Here is a 22,550-nt window from a genome sequence, read left to right as displayed (position 1 = left end):
GACATCATTTGAGTCAATTGGAAGTGTACCTGTGGATGTATTTCAAGGCCTACCTTCAAACGCAGTGCCTCTTTGCTTGACATCATGGAAAAATCAAAAGAAATCAGCCAAGACCTCAGACAAAATATTGTAGACCTCCACGAGTCTGGTTCATCGTTGGGAGCAATTTCCAAATGCCTGAAGGTACCATGTTCATCTGTACAAACAATAGTACGCAAGTATAAACACCATGGGACCACGCAGCCATCATACCACTCAGGAAGGAGACGCGTTCTGTTTCCTAGAGATGAACGTACTTTGGTGCGAAAAGTGCAAATCAATCCCAGAACAACAGCAAAGGACTTTGTGAAGATGCTGGAGGAAACAGGTACAAAAGTATCTATATCCACAGTAAAACTAGCCCTATATCGACATTACCTGAAGGGCCGCTCAGCAAGGAAGAAGCCACTGCTCCAAAACCGCCATAAAAAAGCCAGACAAAAAACATGGGGACAAAGATCGTACTTTTTGGAGAAATGTCCTTTGGTCTGATGAAACAAAAATGGAACTGTTTGGCCATAATGACCATTGTTATGTTTGGAGGAAAAAGGGGGTGGCTTGCAAGCCGAAGAACACCATCCCAACCGTGAAGCACGGGGGTGGCAGCAACATGCTGTGTGGGTGCTTTGCTGCAAGAGGGATTGGTGCACTTCACAAAATCGATGGCATCATGAGGAAGGAAATATATTGAAGCAACATCTCAAGACATCAGTCAGGAAGTTAAACCTTGTTCGCAAATGGGTCTTCCAAATGGACAATGACCCCAAGCATACTTCCAAAGTTGTGGCAAAAGGGCTTAAGGACAACAAAGTCAAGGTATTGTAGTGGCCATCACGAAGCCCTGACCTCAATCCTATAGAAAATTTGTGGGCAGAACTGAAAAAGCGTGTGCAAGCAAGGAGGCCTACAAACCTGACTCAGTTACACCAGCTCTGTCAGGAGGAATGGGCCAAAATTCACCCAACTTATTGTGGGAAGCTTGTGGAAGGCTACCCGAAACGTTTGACCCAAGTTAAACAATTTAAAGGCAATGCTACCAAATACTAATTGAGTGTATGTAAACTTCTGACCAACTGGGAATGTGATGAAGGAATTAAAAGCTTAAATAAATAATTCTCTCTACTATTATTCTGACATTTCACATTCTTAAAATAAAGTGGTGATCCTAACTGACCTAAGACAGTTTTTTTTTACTAGGATTAAATGTCAGGAATTGTGAAAAACTGAGTTTAAATGTATTTGGCTAAGGTGTATGTAAACTTCCGAATTCAACTGTACATTGCAGTGTGTAACGCAGCCTAGTTGTATTCACACTATCCCAGCAGCTATTACATTTTAGTCATGTAGCAGACGCTCTTATCCAGAGTGACTTACAGTTAGTGAGTGCATACATTTGTATTTATTTTTCATACTGGCCCCCCTTGGGAATCGAACCCACAACCCTGGCGATGCAAGCACAATGCTCTACTAACTGAGCTACACGGGGCCTATCTTAGAAATATAACTTTGCTCTGTGCTTCTCCAAGCATGCACTTCGTAGCCTAAAGCCTATAGGCTATGGATCATTTGATTGAGATCACACTTAATAGCCTATAGGCAAACTTGATATTGAGTGCCCAGCGCCCATTGGAGAATCAGGGACAAGGGGCGGCATCAGGCAAACATCGATACATAGTCTAATAAGAAAGTAATTCTAAAATATAGACATTTCATTGATTAGAAATGACATGACCCTCCCCTGGACTAGATTAAAATTATACTAAATCCTCACCTTGACTGAAATTGAAAAGAAAACATTTCCTCCAGGTAACCATTCTGTAAATGTCGATCTGTCCCGTGGTCATTGCTTACCTGACCCTCAATATTCATTATGACTTCTTCTAGATGTGAGTCTAGGGGGGAAATTCACATCAACAAGTAGGCTGATAAATATAAATATTTATAGGCGTGACAGTTGCAGTTTGGTCAAACATGTACACATTACACACGACTGCTCTAGTACAGGTTGTTACATGTTCCTTGAGGCTCAAGAGGCACATAAAGTCCTGGACCACCAGAGCTGTTCTAAATTGCAGTTTTACAACAATAAGTAGTTTTAAAAAAGCATTATTGTTAAACAGTCTCATTTCAATTAGCCTACTCTATGTAAAGTATAAATGTATATGATCTCAAAAGTATTGTTGACTTGATAGCAATTCCAGTGCTGTCAATGTGCGTGTGTAATGAACCTTTTCTATGCGTGAATGAATATATATTTTACGACAATCGGAGTTTTACGACAGTCCAGTTCTTTTCTGTTATTCAGGTTCGTCACTAGTTACCTCGGCTACAAAGTCATAAACCACGCCTATTCCAACAATTTGTTTTATTAAAATCAGATTTTAAACCTAACCCGAACATTAACCCTAACCACACTGCTAACCGTATGCCTAACCTTAATCTTAAATTAATACCAAAAAACTCATTTTTGTTTTCATGAATGTTTACGATATAGGCAATTTTGACTTTGTGGATGTGGTAACTAGTGAAAACCGTGCTTCAGTTCTGATTTTGATTTACGGTACAACCAAAAAGCCACATGGGTTTGAGTCGTGTGGAAATAGTGTTTGGCGCAAATTGCTCCTGCAGCTGAACTTATTTGTTGTACGAAGGTAGCTATGTTTATACAAATATATATATTTTTGTATTTCATTAGTTGCAAGAGGCTACCACAATGTGCTCAGCAAAGCATAACGTGATATTATTTTGATATTATGTAAATAAGCAATCCATGTTGGATAACCCTAGCTAAGTCGAGTTAACTGTTAGCTACCTTGTTCAGTTGATCCCTGCTGTAAAGTTGCAGTGTGACAATAGTAGTTTAATTTGTTAGATGTCAAGCAAAACGTTACAGCCCGTACAAGTCGCTGTACAGATAGCTATTATGAATCAGAAACGTGATATAATGTATCGATCAAGTCAATAAATTAGCTACGTTAGCAATACATTTAATGTTAACGTTAGCTAGCTACCTAGCTAAGTTACGTAGCTAAGGGGTTCTCAAACTTTTAGGGGCCAGGGACCCCTTTTGTGATAAATTCTACAGGGACCCCCTCATAGTTGTCACTTGAAAGGATAAACATAAATCACAAATATCGCCGCTGGCAGGGTGCTGCCTCTCGCCCCCAAGTGTTGCCTCATTGAACGGTCCTTGCTATTCGGATCCTTGTGGCATCCCTACCCCATTTAAATTGACATTTAAATTGGTTAAGGTTCGGATTAGGGTATGGTTTAGCGTAGGGGCGTCCCAAGGATTCCAGATAGCACTAACCCTAAGTGAACGGCATCAAGTACTCTCACAGCTAGTTAGCTGGCAAAACATGAATCTGGACCAGTCCCTGACAAGTGACACCCCAAACATCAAAACGTAGCTAGGAAGCGCTACTTTGTAACCTGCTATGTTTGTTTTTTTTGTCTCCCAAAACATTTGAATGACAGAGCTTGAGGAATACCCTTTGCAAAAAGCTAATATAACACACCAAATTTCGCGTGCTTCACTGCTGTAAAGTTACCACATAGTTTGAACGTTCTTAGCACGGCACTTGCTTTACATTTGGGCATAGCATCCATTGTTTGTCACGTCACCCAACATCCTGCCATGATGCTTCACCTAACAGTATATGGCCAGTGTGCATTTTCTGCACTTTATTGACCTGGCAAGCTTCTATCTACTCAGCACTCGCCGTAGAAGCAGTAACATAGTTCACAGTAGTTCACTGTCCTCTCTGACTGATGTATATAGTTGCGTTGGTATAGTGTCCAGTCTTGCTGTAGAGCGCAAAAGCAAGATAGACTTATAGCCATGCAAAGAGTGCCCTCTTCAAGAAATATAATTATATGAAGAACATCTTTTTAATCACATTTTGCAGATCATTACAGGTTGAAGTAAACACTAAGTTTGGCGCATAACTTTGACTTTGCACATTTTCTGTACAGAGATATTGAGAAATAACAACGAGAGAGAGAAATCATAGAAATAAGTGTTTTTACATATTACAATCATTTTATAGCCTAGGTTTCATATACAAACATCATCGGAGATTCAATTGACACGTGCGTATTTGCGTTGAGTTGCCATCTTCGAGAAACAGAAAAGAGCAGAAAGTTGGGGGTTGTATTTGATTAACGGTTATTGAAAAAGTATGGATTTAAGTATTAACCTTGGGAGAATTTTAGTCCGCTAGTCAACATGCTGAGTTTTGGCACTTTAGCAAGCCTTTATTAAAAAAAAATGTTTTGTGAATTTTCCATGTGTTCTATATTAAATGGTACTTAATTTAATATAACATACTTTTCAAATTCAATATTGGTGCACAATTCTACTGAAAATATCAAAGGGATGCAAAAAAGCACACATTTCATGGAACAACCCATTGTATTGTTAGAGCATTGGGCCAGTAACCGAAAGGGCACTGGTTAGAATTCCTGAGCCTGCAAGGTGAAAATGGATCCCTTGGATAAAATGTAGTCTGTTAGTAATATTCGTTTAAAAACTGTGAAATGTTGTCAAAAATGTTAAATTTTTTGTTTTCACTAAATATTTTGAGATCTGGCCGCAGACCCCCTGCAGTACCTTTGCGGACCCCTGGGGACCCCATTTTGAGAAACACTAACGTAGCTAGCTAGCTAGTTTTATTATGGCATTGGGATTGCCAGGCATGTGGAAAAGTCTGTTACTGACATTGTTTGAAAAACATTTTCTTTGAAAATGAAATGCATGGAATTGTAACTATGCCACTTAGCTAATATAATCTCCTAACTATCACAGGCGCACAAGAAAATGTCTTTCCGAGGAGGTGGTGGAAGAGGGGGCCGTGGTGGTGGATTCAACCGTGGTGGAGGGGGAAGAGGAGGATACGGTGGTGGTAGTGGTGGTGGAGGAGGATATGGGGGTCGAGGTGGCGGCGGCGGTTTCCGAGGTGGTGGACGAGGAGGACGAGGAGGCTTCCAGGACTATGGCCCTCCAGAATATGTTGTTGGTAAGATGAATGAGTTGGCAACGTGATGATGCACCCATATTGATTAAACACTTTCTAGTGATGCAGAGGACATTATTGATGCTTGGCATCCTGAATTTACACCAGTTGTCTACGAATATCCATGTTGTTTGCCAGGCGTTGCAACCTCTGTTGTCGTAGGTTTACTTGCATGTGATGATCCATGTTTTTTTCTGTGCTGACCATATGTCCTTGCTCTTTCCTCCTCAGCACTAGGCGAGTTCATGCACCCCTGTGAGGATGAAATTGTGTGCAAGTGTGTAACGGAGGAAAACAAAGTTCCCTACTTCAACGCACCCGTGTACTTGGAAAACAAGGAGCAGATCGGGAAGGTGGATGAAATCTTCGGTCAACTCCGTGACTTTGTATCCTTTCAATGTTTCGTTGTCTAACCTGTATCAGATTTGAAGTTCAGTGTGGCTCAGTTGGTAGAGCATGGCGCTTGCAACGCCAGGGTTGTGGGTTTGATTCCCACGGGGGACCAGTATGAAAATATATGAACTCACTACTGTAAGTCGCTCTGGATAAGAGCGTCTGCTAAATGACAAAAATGTAAAATGAAGTGGTTGGTTTATCTCATAATTACATTCTTCATGGTGATACAAAATACCACTCAATGTAAAAGTTGCATGCTAGGATTATTTTAAACTGGTTAACACTGAGTTTCATGTCATTTGTGACACTGGTTTGCCCCTTAACCTAAAGCTACAGTATTTCTCTGTCAAACTCTCTGATAATATGAAGGCATCCTCATTCAAAAAACTACAGAAGGTAAGCTTTATCAGTTTGTTACATGTAGCAGAGCTTGACAGTAGTTTCTTAAGTACTTTTTATGGTCTATGCGACCCAATCCGGCATCAGTGGGGTTATCTGAGAATGGCAGTGCATTCATGCTTCTTGCGCTTTTCAGAGCGGAAATGACAAACACCTCCCTCAACTCTCCTGTCAACCAATCATCGTCTGTGAATCAAACGCAGAGAATTGGGCAAGGAGCTCCATGCTGCCCCTCCACACAGCCAACGTGTACTTCCGTTTTCGCCACAATAGCATCATAATCGCCTTGCGGAACCTTTGTGCCGTGGACACTGGATTGACCATAAATCTGCTTTAGTTGTTGCATAAAAATGTCTGACATGTATTGTGTAACACATATTCTGGTCCACAGTTCTACGTAGACCCAATGAAACTCCTACCACTACAGAGGTTCCTTCCCAGACCCCCGGGTGAGAAGGGTCCCCCAAGGGGAGGCAGAGGAGGTAGAGGTGGAAGAGGAGGTCCCCGCGGAGGTAAGAGCGAAATGTCAACCGCTCACCCCCACAGCCCCATGCGTGTTTATTCTCTTGTGAATAAAAGTTGAGGAATGTTATTCCATTGATATTCAAACAAAATGAATTTGTCCTCTTTCCAGGTGGATTCCGTGGTGGCAGGGGTGGTGGTGACCGTGGCGGATTTGGCAGAGGCGGTTTCGGTGGTGGCCGGGGAGGAGGAGGATTCAGAGGAAGAGGAGGCGGTGGCGGACGAGGATTCAGAGGTGAGTCCAAATCCTGGAAAAGGAATCCAAGTGACTGTGAATAGACCATTTTCTGTTTTAGATTTCATGATGTTGATGCCTTTTTCTATCATCCAGGTAGCAGATGATGACACTGTATGCCTCGTGGGATCCTCACCAAGTGTCAATACCTGCAGGAAGCAAATCAGTGCAATGCGATGCTGGAGCTTGGCTCTGTTGAACTTGACTCATGGAGAACGAACGTTGCATCTTTTTATACTGCTCAACTATCAATTTGTGTTTTGTTTTTGTATACCAATCTATGATGAATAATGTGGGAATTAATGGATTTTTATTTAGTGAACCTTGAAAGCACTCTGCTGTCACAGGGAATATTATCATTAATAGCCCAGTTTTTGTCACTCTTCAACATTGTTCACACTGGATGGTTTTGGGTACATTTAGGATGTCACTGTATTATGCTGTTGAACATGAGCATGTTGGAGTGCAACAGCCATTTCAATGTTGATAAGAGACAGAAATTGATGATACCCTGATGTTGAAAAGGCTTGGTTTTGTAAGTGGAAAGATATGATGGACATTAGTATTCATTACAAATCAGTGGAAAATATTGTATTAACCCCAGAAATCCAATGTGGTTACAGAGTACTGCCATCTTTTGTAAAGAAAAGCCTTTGATTAAACAGTGCTCTGTAGAAGTTTATCCAGTTTTTATTTGGACATCTAACTTGGTCTTTTATTTTTGCTCAAGCAAATAAACATGTGTTCCAGAATCGGAACAAAACCAGGGTGATTTTGTGTTTGTTTCAACACCTTTTGTCAACTGGTCATGTACCGAAAGAAGAATTGGTTGCTAATACCACGGCCAAAAGCAAATAATCCAGCAGCTCGCTCTGCAAAGGCATGCCCCATCCCTCTGACAAAGGCCACATCAAAGTAAAATGATTCATCTTCTAAGTTTGTTAGCTATTTATGTGGATGAAATGTGATCATTTGAGTTATGTCTCCGCCATACATTTTTGTCAGTCTCATTTCTGTAAAGCTCATTGATGTCCCATATCAAGCCGTAATATGTCTTCTAAATGGCTACTGTGACTAATCATGTTAGATACTTCTCCTTGCTGTAATAACAGCTGTGTGGTCAGCATATGAGATACACTCCACAGTGAGGAAATTACATTGCAGTGTCAAATGTCAATGCCTCACATCAGGGGCTGATATCCCTGTTCAGTTTGTGTGCAGGATGCTTCTCAAGAGAAGGGGTAATAAAGCCCCTTATATGTGAGTACCATCTGTGGAGAGTCCAAGGCTTTTTTGGCACAGCTAGGTGGGTAGTCCCCCCCCCCCCCATAAACCACAGGGTTGCTGGTTCTAGCATGCCCCTTCAATTTGTTTCAAATGTACCAGTCGACAATGTGATATACTGTATGATATGTTTTGCTATATTTGTATAATAGCCTCCAATAAATGTCATAACAATGTGCATTCATTTCATGTGGTTGGCTGAGGATATCATTGGTTTCCACAAATCATGGACGCCAACACCTTTCCTGATTGGTCGAGATGGTAATTCTTGAGCTGCGGCTGCTACCACCCCTTTCCCTCAACCCATGGCAGGATTAAACAGATGGGTATTCAGATAAGATTTACTTGGGTCCCAGCCCATGTGGGGGTGGAGGGGAACGAGGCAGTAGATGAACAGGCTAAACAAGCACTTAGTAGTGTTGATGTTGAAGTTTCAATGAGCAAGGCAGAGGCAAAAAGACTGATATATACAGTGATGGCAGGAGCAGTGGAATAGAGATAATAAGGGCATTTATTTCAAGTACAGAGACAAGTCGGGGATGGGAGGACTGCAGGAAGGGACAGAAGAGAGGAGGCTATTTTTACTAGATTAAGGGTGGGACACAGCCAGTTGAATAAGACATTAAATGTGACAGGAAAGTGTGATTGTTATCAGGAAACAGAGACCATGGAGCATGTATTGCTACAGTGTGTCCCCTGTAACTAAGTTGGTAGAGCATGGCTCTTGCAACGCCAGGGTTGTGGTTTCGTTTCCCACGGGGGGGCAGTATGAAAATGTATGCACTCACTAACTGTAAATCGCTCTGGATAAGAGCGTCTGCTAAATGACGTAAATGTAAATGTAAAATGTGTGGGCAGTATCAGAGGGAAAGAGAGAGGATGATATCTAGTATGAGGGAGAAGGGGACACAGGAAATTAGTTTAAAGAGTATATTGAGTAGAACGTCATTCGATATAATCTCAAATATTTTGTTATCTTTTTTAAGAGCAATGGGGCTGGCAGGTAGGATTTAGTTTCTCCCTGTCTCTGGCTCACACTCCAGTACAGTAGGTGGCGGTAATGCCCCATAATGTTGGATGCCAACCGCCGATAAACCCCACTGAAGAAGAATAACTCTTACCCTCGTGCAGAAGAAAGAACATGGAGACAGCTGGGAAGGTAAATTCAAAGTACATAAAAATCAACATTGCACACTTTGTGCTTTTTAAATGTGCAATGTTGACACACATTTAGCCGTTGAAATAACATTAAAGCTTGTATTTTCCTTGCAAATGCAGATTTTGTATGGACAATGACCTGGCCATAGAAGTTGCACGTAAAGCCAGCGAGCGATTCAAAGAAACATTGTAGTCTGTTTCATTAAGTGGCAGTGAATGAAGTAAAATTACTTTATGTAATTAGAGGGGTCGTCGGATTTGAATGAATCTAGGTAGGCAATAGCCGACTCAACTCCACGATTTACGATACGGTTGAGCTGCGACTAGTGTGGGCAGACTGGAGCTCCGATGTCACATACAATTACGTTTTTATTAAAAACTATTGATTTCAGCACCCACATATAGCCCGCAATTGAACCATAATGTGTTGACAGTAGACGTTCAATACGGCGATTCATGTCTCCAACTCAATCATCAAGTTTGCTGACGACAAAACAGTGGTAGGCCTGATTCCTAACAACATTTACATTTACATTTTAGTCATTTAGCAGACGCTCTTATCCAGAGCGACTTACAGTTAGTGAATACATATTTTTTTTTTATACTGCCCCCCCGTGGGAATCAAACCCACAACCCTGGCGTTGCAAACGCCATGCTCTATCAACTGAGCTACATCCCTGCCGGCCATTCCCTCCCCTACGCTGGACAACGCTGGGCCAATTGTGCGCCGCCCATGAGTCTCCCGGTCGCGGCCGGCTGCGACAGAGCCTGGATTCGAACCATGATCTCTAGTGGCACAGTTAGCACTGCGATGCAGTGCCATAGACCACTGCGCCACTCAGGAACAACGATGAGACTGACCCCCCCCCCCCCCAAAAAAAAGGACTTCAGGATTTAGCAGAAAGAACACGCCCCCATCCACATCGACAGTTTACAGTGGAGAGGGTCAAAAGCTTCAAGTTCCTCGGTGTGCACATCACTGACAACCTGAAATGGTCCTTTCACACATACTGCGTGGAGAAGGCGCAACAGCGCCCTCAGAAGGCTGAAGAAATGTGGCTTGGCCCCTAAGACGCTTCTACAAATGCACCATTGAGAGCAATCTATCGGGCTGTATCACATTTACATTTTAGTCATTTAGCAGACGCTCTTATCCAGAGTTGTGTGAGTGCATACATTATTTAATTTTTCATACTGGCACCCCATGGGAATCGAACCCACAACCCTGGCGTTGCTTTTGACCCTCTCCACTTCTCCACGCAGTATGTGTGAAGGGACCATTTCAGGTTGTCAGTGATGTGCACACCGAGGAACTTGAAGCTTTTGACCCTCTCCACTGTAAACTGTCGATGTGGATGGGGGCGCATTGCTCTACCAACTGAGCTACATCCCTGCCGGCCATTCCCTCCCCTACCCTGGACGACGCTGGGCCAATTGTGCGCCGCCCCATGGGTCTCTAGTGGCACAGCTAGTACTGCGATGCAGTGCCTTAGACCACTGCGCCACTCGGGAGACTATCATTACACCGTCGGCAACACACACTGCCTTCCCTCCAGGATATCTACAGCACCTGGTGTCAGTGGAAGGCCAAGAAGATCATCACCTCAGCCAACCGAGCCACGGCCTGTTCACCCCGCTACCATCTAGAAGGCGGAGACAGTACAGGTGCATCAAAGCTGGGGCTGAAAGTCTGAAAAACAGCTTCTATCTCCAGGCCATCAGACTGTTAAATATTCACCACTAGCCAGCTTCCGTCCAGTACCCTACCCTGAACTTAGTCACTGTTACTAGCCTGCTACCACCTGGTACTCTACCCTGCACCTTAGAGACTGCTCTCCTATGTACATAGCAGAGGAGGCAGGTGGGAGGAGCTATAGGAGGAAGGGCTAATTGTAATGGCTGGAATGAATTCAACGGAATGGTACCAATTGAAACACATGGAAACAAAGCATTCCATTGATTCTATTCCAGCCATTACAATGAGCCTGTCCTCCTATAGCTCCTCCCACCAGCCTCCTCTGGTACATAGACATTAAACACTGGTCACTTTTTAATAATGCTTACATACTGTTTCACCCACTTTATATGTATATACTGTATTCTAGTCATGGCTCATCCTATATAACTTATTATCCACCAGAGCTGTTGCCAGAGAATTGAATGTTAATTTCTCTACCATAAGCCGCTTCCAATGTCGTTTTAGAGAATTTGGCAGTACGTCCAACCGGCCTCACAACCGCAGACCACGTGTATGCTGTTGTTTGGGCAAGAGGTTTGCTGATGTCAACTTTGTGAACAGAGTGGGGTTATGGTATGGGCAGGCATAAGCTACGGACAATGAACACAATTGCTTTTTATCGATGGCAATTTGAATGCACAAAAATACAAAGACGAGATCCATCGTGAGGTCCAAAGGTATCTGTTACCAACATATACATATCTGTATTCCCAGTCGTGAAATCCATAGATTAGGGCCTAATGAGTTTATTTCAATTGACTGATTTTCTTTATATGAACTGTAACTCAGTAAAACCATTGAAATTGTTGCATGTTGCATTTATATTTTTGTTCAGTATACTATAATTTATTATGGGTCTTTTTGTGACATAACTGAAATAGAGAGTAGTAGAGACTACGTCGCATTGGCCTCAGTAGAGTAATATCAGCTAGAATCGCGAAGGGTTTGTTGCTGTTTCAAGTTGTCTAATGTGTGAACCAGTCCCCTCCAGATTAAACTAAAGAGATGTTATACTGGCTTTAGACTACACTAGACTACAGATTAAAGTCCTTCCAACTGTTAAGAGGCCCAGTCACTGCACATTCCATATTCAATCACTGACCACCCTCCTCTCTTCAACTGCACTCACCACAGACACCCCAATCAATCTTCCAAATCATAATTTATGTGTATGAAGTTGACTGTTGACACATTGAGCTTCTTTCTTCCAGGTGATCAAGTGCAAGGCAGCAGTAGCCTGGGAGGCTGGGAAACCTCTGTCCATTGAGGAGGTGGAGGTGGCCCCACCGAAGGCCAACGAAGTGCGCATCAAGGTAACCCTTCCCTTTGCCAAAAATGTCTAAGACTAATGCTCCTGTATTGTACTTGCACTTGCATTACATGTCCAGCAACAACATAACCAACAACCCCAGCCTGCAGCAGACTGCTGTATCTTTGGTTTGTGTGTGTGATACAATATATCTTCCTCCTAGAACAATGTCAGTGAGCTCTCGATCTGTAAAACAAAAAGACATACTGTTTGAGGCAGGCCGCTCTTCGGCGGGGATGAACTGTTCAGCAGCTGGAATACTGTGGGGAGCGTCCTGTGTTTTCCTGTCTCCCTGCCCAAATAGATTTGTTGGGCCAGCTGTGAGGAAGACATCTTTGGAATATGTTCAACAGGGCCTATCTGGCCCAGTGTTTAGACTAGAGAACGTCATCATTGTATACTCTATAAGTATTTTACCACATTCCTCTATTATACTAGCTGTCTGTCTTGCACCATTGAGACACAACCATGTGATATTTTCTATGATCAACATAGCAGGTGCAGTAGTTGGTATTGTACTGTAGGAATAGTCCTAGAGGGTTGGGATGTGGTTCAACAATTAGGGATGTTTTAGGCTAGTTGGTGATGAATGAATTAACTAATGGCAATGTTGTCTTTCAGGTCTTTGCGACAGGGGTGTGTCACACAGATGCCTACACCTTGAGTGGCAGTGACCCCGAGGGACTTTTCCCTGTCATCCTGGGTCATGAGGGCGCCGGGACAGTCGAGAGTGTGGGAGAGGGAGTCACCAAGTTCAAACCAGGTGAGAGACTGTGAATATCAACAAATGTATTCTCCCTAAAACAGAGGTTAGAGCGTTGTGCCAGTAACCGAAAGGTCACTGGTTCGAATCCCCGAGCCAACAAGGTGAAAAATCTGTCTGTGTATTTGAGAAAGGCACTTAACCCTAATTTGCACCAGGGTGACCCTGTCAACAATACATTTCACTGCATTCAGAAAGTATTCATACCCCTTGACTTATTCCATATATTGTTGTGTTACAGCCTGAATTCAAAATGGATTTAATTGATTTTTTTGCTCATTTACATAAGTATTCACACCCCTGAGTCTACATGTTAGAATCACTTTTCACTGCGATTACAGCTGTGAGTCTTTCTGGGTAAATCTCTAAAAGCTTTGCACACCTGGATTGTACAATATGTGTACATTATTCTTAAAAAAATTATTCAAGCTCTGTCAAGTTGGTTGTTGATCATTGCTAGACAGCCATTTTCAAGTCTTGCCATAAATTTAAGCTGATTTAAGTCAAAACTGTAACTAGGTTATTGTCCTGCAGAAAGGTGAATTTGTTTCCTAGTATATGTTGGAAAGCAGACTGAACCAGGTTTTCCGCTAGGATTTTGCCTGTGCTTAGCTCTATTCCGTTTATCTTTATGCTAAAACAACTCCCTAGTCCTTGCCGATTTCAAGCATACCCATAACATGATGCATCCACCACCATGCTTGAAAGTATGAGGAGTGGTACTCAGTGATGTGTTGTGTTGGATTTGCCCCAAACATAAGGCTTTGTATTCAGGACAAGTACATTTTTTTGGCAATTTTTTTTGCAGTATTACTTTAGTGCCTTATTGCAAACAGGATGCATGTTTTTCTGTACAGGCTTTCTTCTTTTCACTGTCATTTAGGTTAGTATTGTGGAGTAACTACAATGTTGTTAATCCATCCTTAGTTTTCTCCTATCACAGCCATTAAACTCTTTAACTGTTTTAAAGTCACCATTGGCTTTGTGGTGAAATCCCTGAGCGGTTTCCTTCCACTCCGGCAACTGAGTTAGGAAGGACGCCTGTATCTTTGTAGAGACTGGGTGTATAGATACACCATCCAAAGTGTAATTAATAACTTTACCATGCTCAAAGGGATATTCAATGGCTCCTTTTTAAATGTTTACCCATCTTCCAAAAGATGCCGCCCTTTGCGAGGCATTGGAAAACCTCCCTGGTCTTTGTGGTTGAATCTGTGTTTGAAATTCACTGCTTGACTGAGGGACCTTACAATTATCTGTATGTGTTGGGTACAGAGATGAGATAGTCATTCAAAAATAATGTTAAACTCTATTATTGCACACAGAGTGAGTCCAGTGAGTCCATGCACCTTATTATGTGACTTGTTGAGCAGATGTTTACTCCTGAACTTATTTAGGCTTGCCATAACAAAGGGGTTGAATACGTATTGACTCAAGCCATTTCATATTTTCATTTTCATTAACTTGTTAACATTTCTAAAAACATAATTCCACTTTGACATTATGGGGTATTGTGTGTGTGTGTGTGTGTAGGCCAGTGACGCAACATCTAAATGTATGCCATTTTAAATACAGGCTGTAACACAACAAAATGTGGACTGATGTATGTGACAATAAAACATATATTTTTATTTATTTTAGCCCAGAACTAACATGCCAGAATCAAATAATACAAGGACTTAATCAGTTGAATCAGATAATCAGTTGAAACAGATGAATCTGTTGAATCAGATGATCAGTCGAATCAGATGTTTAAGTTCTGGGCTGGAACAAAACCCTGTACACGCAGTCAGTCCCCAGGACTAGGTTTGAATGAAATCGTCCTCCTGAACTGTCTCCTCATTAGATGTCATTTTTCTCTCACAAGGTGACACCGTCCTTCCACTGTATGTGCCACAGTGTGGTGAGTGCAAATTCTGCAAAAACCCCAAGACCAACCTCTGCCAGAAGATCAGGTAATTAGAATGGAATCTGGCCTGTCATTAGCGCAGGATGCGTCAATTATTGCTTGGAAGGTTGAGGTCAAGCTCATTCTATTTTCAAAGTCAGCCAGGTAGGCAGTGAAGGACTGAGCATATCTGTAATGAACATCCTGCGCGTGTGCGCACGCACCGCGTCTATTTCTATGGGCACAAGCACTGTTCATGACACAAACTGTTTACACCCCTCTTGTTGGTGGAGAGAATTTTGCAGGTTTGAAGTTTATTTCCTGCAATTCTACGTGTTTTGTCATGGGGGTGCAAAGAAAATGTAGTTTTAAAGCAAAATTTCTTGCAATTCTATACATTTTGCTATGCCTAATGTGTATTCATGTGATATTTGGGTGACAAAAAAATTGCAACTATCTGTGGGCTAAAAAACCTAAATATAAAAATGTTAGCTGACATGGGCTAGTTGATCTGGACATTTCTGATAAGTTATAAATAGCTCTCTAAGGTATGCAATGACTAACATGACGAGCAACTAATGTTGCTCTACCCAATTTCGAAATTGCACCTTGTGCATTCTACTATTAAAACTGGCTGTTACTGATAATTATTTGCCCTCTCTCCAGGATAACCCAGGGCCGGGGTCTGATGCCTGACAACACCTCGCGGTTCACCTGCAAGGGCAAGCAGCTTTACCACTTCATGGGGACTAGCACCTTCTCTGAGTACACAGTGGTGGCCGACATCTCTGTGGCCAAGGTGGATGAGAAGGCCCCCCTGGACAAGGTGTGCTTGCTGGGCTGCGGCATCTCCACGGGCTACGGAGCTGCCCTCAATACTGCCAAGGTTGGTGGGTGACGCCAGGATGGAATACAAAGTACCTCGTCTAGAAGTGGAAAGCACAAGCGAAGAGTCACACACAGCTTGTGTCATTTGGTTGTATCACTTTGTTTTATATCCTCTGTATATTAACTTTCCACTGGTGTAAATACTTAGTAAATATGACCACTGGTTTCAAATTTAGGAAAGCAAATTAATTGGCAATGATCATAATAACACATCTGACACAAAAATTGTATCACATTGTTTTACTGACAAAAGCCATTCTGTAACTCTTGCATTCCCCAACCTACCTGCAGGTTGAGCCTGGCTCCACCTGTGCCATTTTCGGCATGGGAGCCGTCGGCCTTGCCGTCATCATGGGCTGCAAGGTTGCCGGGGCGACCAGGATCATCGGCGTAGACATAAACCCAGACAGGTTTGACAAGGGCAAAGAGTTCGGGGCCACCGAGTTTGTGAACCCCAAGGACCACAGCAAGCCCATCCAGGAGGTGCTGGTGGAGATGACCGACGGTGGGGTGGACTACTCCTTTGAATGCATCGGCAACGTGGGCATCATGGTAAGACTGTCCATAATAAAGTTAATAATGTCACATTAATACATTCTTTAGCCGTCTCTCAATTAAATTATCTTCTTATGTCTCTTCCTTCGCCAGAGAATACTTTTTTCAAACGGTATGAACAGAAAATATTTATATGGAACAATAAACCTGAGTAAATTGTAGTAAAATATATGTACAGTGCCTTGCAAAAGTATTAATTCCCCTTGGCATTTTTCCTCTTTTGTTGCATTACAACCTGTAATTTAAATACATTTTTATTTGGATTTCATGTAATGGACATACACAAAATAGTCCAAATTGGTGAAGTGAAATTAAGTGAAAAAAATTAATTTTCGAAAAATAAATAACGGAAAAGTGGTGCGTGCATATACAGTGGGGAGAACAAGTATGATACACTGCCGATTTTGCAGGTTTTCCTACTTACAAAGCATGTAGAGGTCTGTAATTTTTATCATAGGTACACTTCAACTGTGAGAAACAGAATCTAAAACAAAAATCCAGAAAATCACATTGTATGATTTTTAAGTAATTAATTTGCAATTTATTGCATGACATAAGTATTTGATACATCAGAAAAGCAGAACTTAATATTTGGTACAGAAACCTTTGTTTGCAATTACAGAGATCATACGTTTCCTGTAGGTCTTGACCAGGTTTGCACACACTGCAGCAGGGATTTTGGCCCACTCCTCCATACAGACATTCTCCAGATCCTTCAGGTTTCGGGGCTGTCGCTGGGCAATACGGACTTTCAGCTCCCTCCAAAGATGTTCTATTGGGTTCAGGTCTGGAGACTGGCTAGGCCACTCCAGGACCTTGAGATGCTTCTTACGGAGCCATTCCTTAGTTGCCCTGACTTTGTGTTTCGGGTCGTTGTTATGCTGGAAGACCCAGCCACAACCCATCTTCAATGCTCTTACTGAGGGAAGGAGGTTGTTGGCCAAGATCTCACGATACATGGTCCCATCCATCCTCCCCTCAATACGGTGCAGTCGTCCTGTCACATTTGCAGAAAAGCATCCCCAAAGAATGATGTTTCCACCTCCATGCTTCACGGTTGGGATGGTGTTCTTGGGGTTGTACTCATCCTTCTTCTTCCTCCAAACACGGCGAGTGGAGTTTAGACCAAAAAGCTCTATTTTTGTCTCATCAGACCACATGACCTTCTCCCATTCCTCCTCTGGATCATCCAGATGGTCATTGGCAAACTTCAGACAGGCCTGGACATGCGCTGGCTTGAGCAGGGGGACCTTGCGTGCGTTACAGGATTTTAATCCATGACGGCGTAGTGTGTTACTAATGGTTTTCTTTGAGACTGTGGTCCCAGCTCTCTTCAGGTCATTGCCGTGTAGTTCTGGGCTGATCCCTCACCTTCCTCATGATCATTGATGCCCCACGAGGTGAGATCTTGCATGGAGCCCCAGACCGAGGGTGATTGACCGTCATCTTGAACTTCTTCCATTTTCTAATAATTGCGCCAACAGTTGTTGCCTTCTCACCAAGCTGCTTGCCTATTGTCCTATAGCCCATCCCAGCCTTGTGCAGGTCTACAATTTTATCCCTGATGTCCTTACACAGCTCTCTGGTCTTGGCCATTGTGGAGAGGTTGGAGTCTGTTTGATTGAGTGTGTGGACAGGTGTCTTTTATACAGGTAACGAGTTCAAACAGGTGCAGTTAATACAGGTAATGAGTGGAGAACAGGAGGGCTTCTTAAATAAAAACGAACAGGTCTGTGAGAGCTGGAATTCTTACTGGTTGGTAGGTGATCAAATACTTATGTCATGCAATAAAACGCAAATTAATTACTTAAAAATCATACAATGATTTTTGTTTTAGATTCCGTCTCTCACAGTTGAAGTGTACCTATGATAAAAATTACAGACCTCTACATGCTTTGTAAGTAGGAAAACCTGCAAAATCGGCAGTGTATCAAATACTTGTTCTCCCCACTGTATATTCACCCCCTTTGCTATGAAGCCCCTAAATAAGATCTGGTGCAACCAATTACCTTCAGAAGTCACATAATTAGTTAAATAAAGTCCACCTGTGTGCAATCTAAGTGTCACATGATCTCAGTGTGTAAATATACACCTGTTCTGAAAGGCCCCAGAGTCTGCAACACCACTAAGCAAGGGGCACCACCAAGGAAGCGGCACCATGAAGACCAAGGAGCTCTCCAAACAGGTCAGGGACAAAGTTGTGGAGAAGTACAGATCAGGGTTATAAAAAAAAATATCAGAAACATTGAGCATCCCAAGGAGCACCATTAAATCCATTATCAAAAAATGGAAAGAATATGGCACCACAACAAACCTGCGAAGAGAGGGCCGACCACCAAAACTCACGGACCAGGCAAGGAGGGCATTCATCAGAGAGGCAACAAAGAGACCAAAGATAACCATGAAGGAGCTGCAAAGCTCCACAGCGGAGATTGGAGTATCTGTCCATAGGACCACTTAAAGCCGTACACTCCACAGAGCTGAGCTTTACTGAAGAGTGGCCAGAAAAAAGCCATTGCTTAAAGAAAAAAATAAGCAAACACGTTTGGTGTTCGCCAAAAGGCATGTGGGAGACTCCCCAAACATATGGAAGAAGGTACTCTGGTCAGATGAGACTAAAATAGAGCGTTTGGCCATCAAGGAAAATGCTATGTCTGGCACAAACCCAACACCTCTCATCATAACCTCCTGAGTGGCACAGTGGTCTAAGGCACTGCATCGCAGTACTAGCTGTGCCACTAGAGAACCTGGTTCGAATCCAGGCTCTGTCGTAGCCGGCCGTGACCGGGAGACCCATAGGGCGGCACACAATTGGCCCAGCGTCGTCCAGGGTAGGGGAGGGAATGGCCGGCAGGGATGTAGCTCAGTTGGTAGAGCATGTTGTGGGTTCGATTCCCACGGGGGCCAGTATGAAAAAATTAAATAATGTATACACTAACTGTGAGTCGCTCTGGATAAGAGTGTCTGCTAAATGACTAAAATGTAAATGTAAATCACCCCGAGAACATCATCCCCACAGTGAAGCATGGTGGTGGCAGCATCATGCTGTGGGGATGTTTTTCATTGGCAGGGACTGGGAAACTGGTCAGAATTGAAGGAGTGATGGATGGCGCTAAATACAGGGAAATTCTTGAGGGAAACCTGTTTCAGTCTTCCAGAGATTTGAGACTGGGACGGAGGTTCACCTTCCAGCAGGACAATGACTCTAAGCATACTGCTAAAGCAACACTCAAGTGGTTTAAGGGGAAACATTGAAATGTCTTTGAATGGCCTAGTCAAAGCCCAGACCTCAATCCAATTGAGAATATGTGGTATGACTTAAAGATTGCTGTACACCAGTGGAACCCATCCAATTTGAAGGAGCTGGAGCAGTTTTGCCTTGAAGAATGGGAAAAAATCCCAGGGGTTAGATGTGCCAAGCGTATAGAGACATACGTGTGGTCCTCTGTAGCTCAGCTGGTAGAGCACGGCGCTTGTAACGCCAAGGTAGTGGGTTCGATCCCCGGGACCACCCATACACAAAAATTTATGCACGCACAACTGTAAGTCGCTTTGGATAAAAGCGTCTGCTAAATGGCATATTATTATATTATTATTATTACATACCCCAAGAGACTTGCAGCTGTAATTGCTGCAAAAGGTGGTTCTACAAAGTATTGACTTTGGGGGGGGGGGGGTGAATAGTTATGCACGCTCAAGTTTTCTGTTTTATTTGTCTTATTTCTTGTTTGTTTCACACATAAAACATATTTTGCATCTTGAGGTAGGCATGTTGTGTAAATGAAATGATACAAACCCCCCCAAAATCAATTTTCATTCTAGGTTGTAAGGCAACAAAATAGGAAAAATGCCAAGGGTGGTGAATACTTTCGCAAGCCACTGTATTACTGATTTCAAGAGGGTGGGCTAAGATTGACTGACTAGTTTATAGGCCCTGGATGCAACCTTGAAGGTGTCCTGGATACAGAAACTATATTCCAATCCAAACTGGATTTCAGCTAAATTAACTAAATGCGCCATTCTGATTTTTACACAAAACCACCTTGTTTCTTCAACTTAAACATTTCTCTACCAAAACAACAGTATTTTCAGCAATGCATCTCCATTCCTCCAGGAGGCAATAAAATCATGGTTACACTTACAATTCTATCTACCTGAAACCCCTGAGAAAATTCTTCAGCAATTTATTTGGTATAACTCAAATATTGAAATTGATGGACAACCTCTTTGTTGGCAACCTTTTTATTGAAAAACACATTTATTTTCTAAATGACATTGTGGACAAGGATGGAAAGTTGTTTGATTTTGGAACATTGTGTAGAACCTATGGGGACTCCTACATATGTTCAGTTGGTGTCTGCTATACCCCCCACATGGAAAGTTTAAGATGAAGAAAGAAAAACACAACAGAACTGTATGCCGTCCTTGCTACAGTTTCAAGGCTGGCTTTCCCATCACTCCATCAAACTACATATTAACCCTCAGTTTATCGTCTTTGGTGACCTCAATGTCCATAGTGCTTCAATTAACAACACAATATTTCTGCTAGGTTAAATATTCATATTCAAAACACCCAACCTTTTTAAACAATTTGTGAAGACACATATTCATCCTTGAAAGTACAATTACTATTAGAAATCACAAAATTCAACAGCATCAAAGAAAGGTGGAGTGTTGGGTAACTCTTTAGGCATATTTATTTGACTAAGTTGACTAGAGTTCTATTAAACAATGTTAATTAAAGCATATATACTGTGTGTTATTATAAGGGCAAAATGTTCCATATGCCATGGAATGTAAGCTAACAATGTTTTGTCCTTATTTATTTTTGTATTATGCTACACCATGGCATTGCTGATAACTGTCTTGTTGTATCGTGTCTGTCTGTCTATTGTTATGTACATTGTCCTCAGTTCTTATGGTTGTCAAACAAAATAAAGGCTATGTCCAGCAAAGGCACACTGGCCAGGGGACCACAGGGGAGTGGTGAAAGTAGCTTGAGCTAATGCTAGAGCCTGCAGCGCTAGTTCAGTACTGAGCTCATGGGGGCTGTTCAGAAGGGTGCAACGATAGAAATGTGTGGAGTAGAACAGTTCAGATTCTGTCATATAGAATAGGGAATCGGATCAGTTCTATTCATTGCAATTCTGTCTGCAACGTTCTGAATGTTTTCGCTCACTGAACACACCCCTGCTACCCATGAACCCTCCATAACTCCTGCTAAGATGGTGAGGCACGAAACTGGGAAAGTAATTGAACAGTGGCCCCTTTTTTGCTCTCAGATATGGAAGGTGTTATACTCTTCACCACCAGAGGTCACTGTAGGTGGTACTTCAGGCTTTGTCCACAACAGCAAAATACATGTCATTTTGCTAAGCAGATGAGTATTTAGGGAAGCTATCTTCTGATGATGCTCAATTTGTTGTTTCAGAGGGCAGCTCTGGAGGCGTGCCACAAAGGCTGGGGCGAGAGCATCATCATCGGGGTGGCAGGCGCGGGACAGGAGATCTCCACACGTCCATTCCAGCTGGTTACCGGCCGTGTGTGGAGGGGCACAGCATTTGGAGGTAAATGTCGTGGATGATTTTCATGAGGAACCTTGCCTTTTCTGATGTCAACATATTTTACTCTGTATAGTCACCTATATTTTGGGGATAAATGAGCAGCAATGTGGCACTAGTTATGATACTTATTTTTTTATGGAAGTATGATAATGCATATATTCCTCATGATGTTTTCCTGTTCCTCTGTCCCAGGCTGGAAGAGTGTGGAGAGCGTCCCCAAACTAGTGACTGACTACATGAACAAGAAGCTGAAGGTGGATGAGTTTGTGACCCACACCTTGCCCTTTGACCAGATCAACGAGGGCTTTGACCTCATGCACGCTGGAAAGAGGTAAATAGAGCAGGTGTTGCATCATATTACATCAATAAGTGATGTTAGTTTATTTTAAAAAATATATATAAATTCCAACACAAAGTATATTAAAGGTCTTTAAAGCTGTATGCTAATCACCATATTTTAATTTGTCCTTTCCAGTATCCGTACCGTCCTGAAGTTCTGAAGTCCCTCCCTGCCATGTTGAGCCTCACACTCAGCTCCGGCCCTTATAAAACAATCACCTTTCATACACTGTAGCACTTAATGTCATTCAACTTTCAGAATTAGATCTCCAGTCCAGTTGTGTACATATGTGGCACTGTCCATGTCAATTAGAATCAATAAAATGTGTCAAAAAGCAGTAGTCCTCTCTTATGTTTTCTTTCCAGTTTGAAGTTAAATGTGTCATAGGTACCAGCTATACTTTTGAAAATATACTTATTTTTCCATTTCACATTGATCACAATGACTATGTTGCTAT

General features: G+C 42.4%; 2 protein-coding genes across 2 annotated transcripts; both read left to right on the top strand.

Annotated features, from left to right (window-relative positions):
• The first annotated feature begins 2,587 nt into the window (after positions 1 to 2,587).
• Positions 2,588 to 7,373, top strand: LOC121541564 (H/ACA ribonucleoprotein complex subunit 1). Its single transcript, XM_045209197.1, has 7 exons — positions 2,588 to 2,690; positions 4,847 to 5,057; positions 5,286 to 5,440; positions 5,787 to 5,846; positions 6,241 to 6,361; positions 6,484 to 6,606; positions 6,703 to 7,373. Exons 2-7 carry the CDS (start codon positions 4,859 to 4,861, stop codon positions 6,711 to 6,713), a joined length of 669 nt encoding a protein of 222 aa, XP_045065132.1. The 5' UTR covers positions 2,588 to 2,690; positions 4,847 to 4,858; the 3' UTR covers positions 6,714 to 7,373.
• Positions 7,374 to 8,951: 1,578 nt separating this feature from the next.
• LOC121541572 (alcohol dehydrogenase class-3) lies at positions 8,952 to 22,430 on the top strand. The gene is made up of 9 exons (XM_041850673.1): positions 8,952 to 9,049; positions 11,998 to 12,099; positions 12,717 to 12,858; positions 14,726 to 14,813; positions 15,413 to 15,632; positions 15,926 to 16,186; positions 21,621 to 21,756; positions 21,946 to 22,084; positions 22,229 to 22,430. The coding sequence occupies exons 1-9, from the start codon at positions 9,032 to 9,034 to the stop codon at positions 22,251 to 22,253; spliced, it is 1,131 nt and encodes a 376-aa protein (XP_041706607.1). The 5' UTR covers positions 8,952 to 9,031; the 3' UTR covers positions 22,254 to 22,430.
• Positions 22,431 to 22,550: the final 120 nt, after the last annotated feature.

The sequence above is a fragment of the Coregonus clupeaformis genome, chromosome 3, assembly GCF_020615455.1.
Source record: "Coregonus clupeaformis isolate EN_2021a chromosome 3, ASM2061545v1, whole genome shotgun sequence".
Classification (NCBI taxonomy): domain Eukaryota; kingdom Metazoa; phylum Chordata; class Actinopteri; order Salmoniformes; family Salmonidae; genus Coregonus; species Coregonus clupeaformis.
This window is presented reverse-complemented; position numbering and strand designations above follow the sequence as displayed.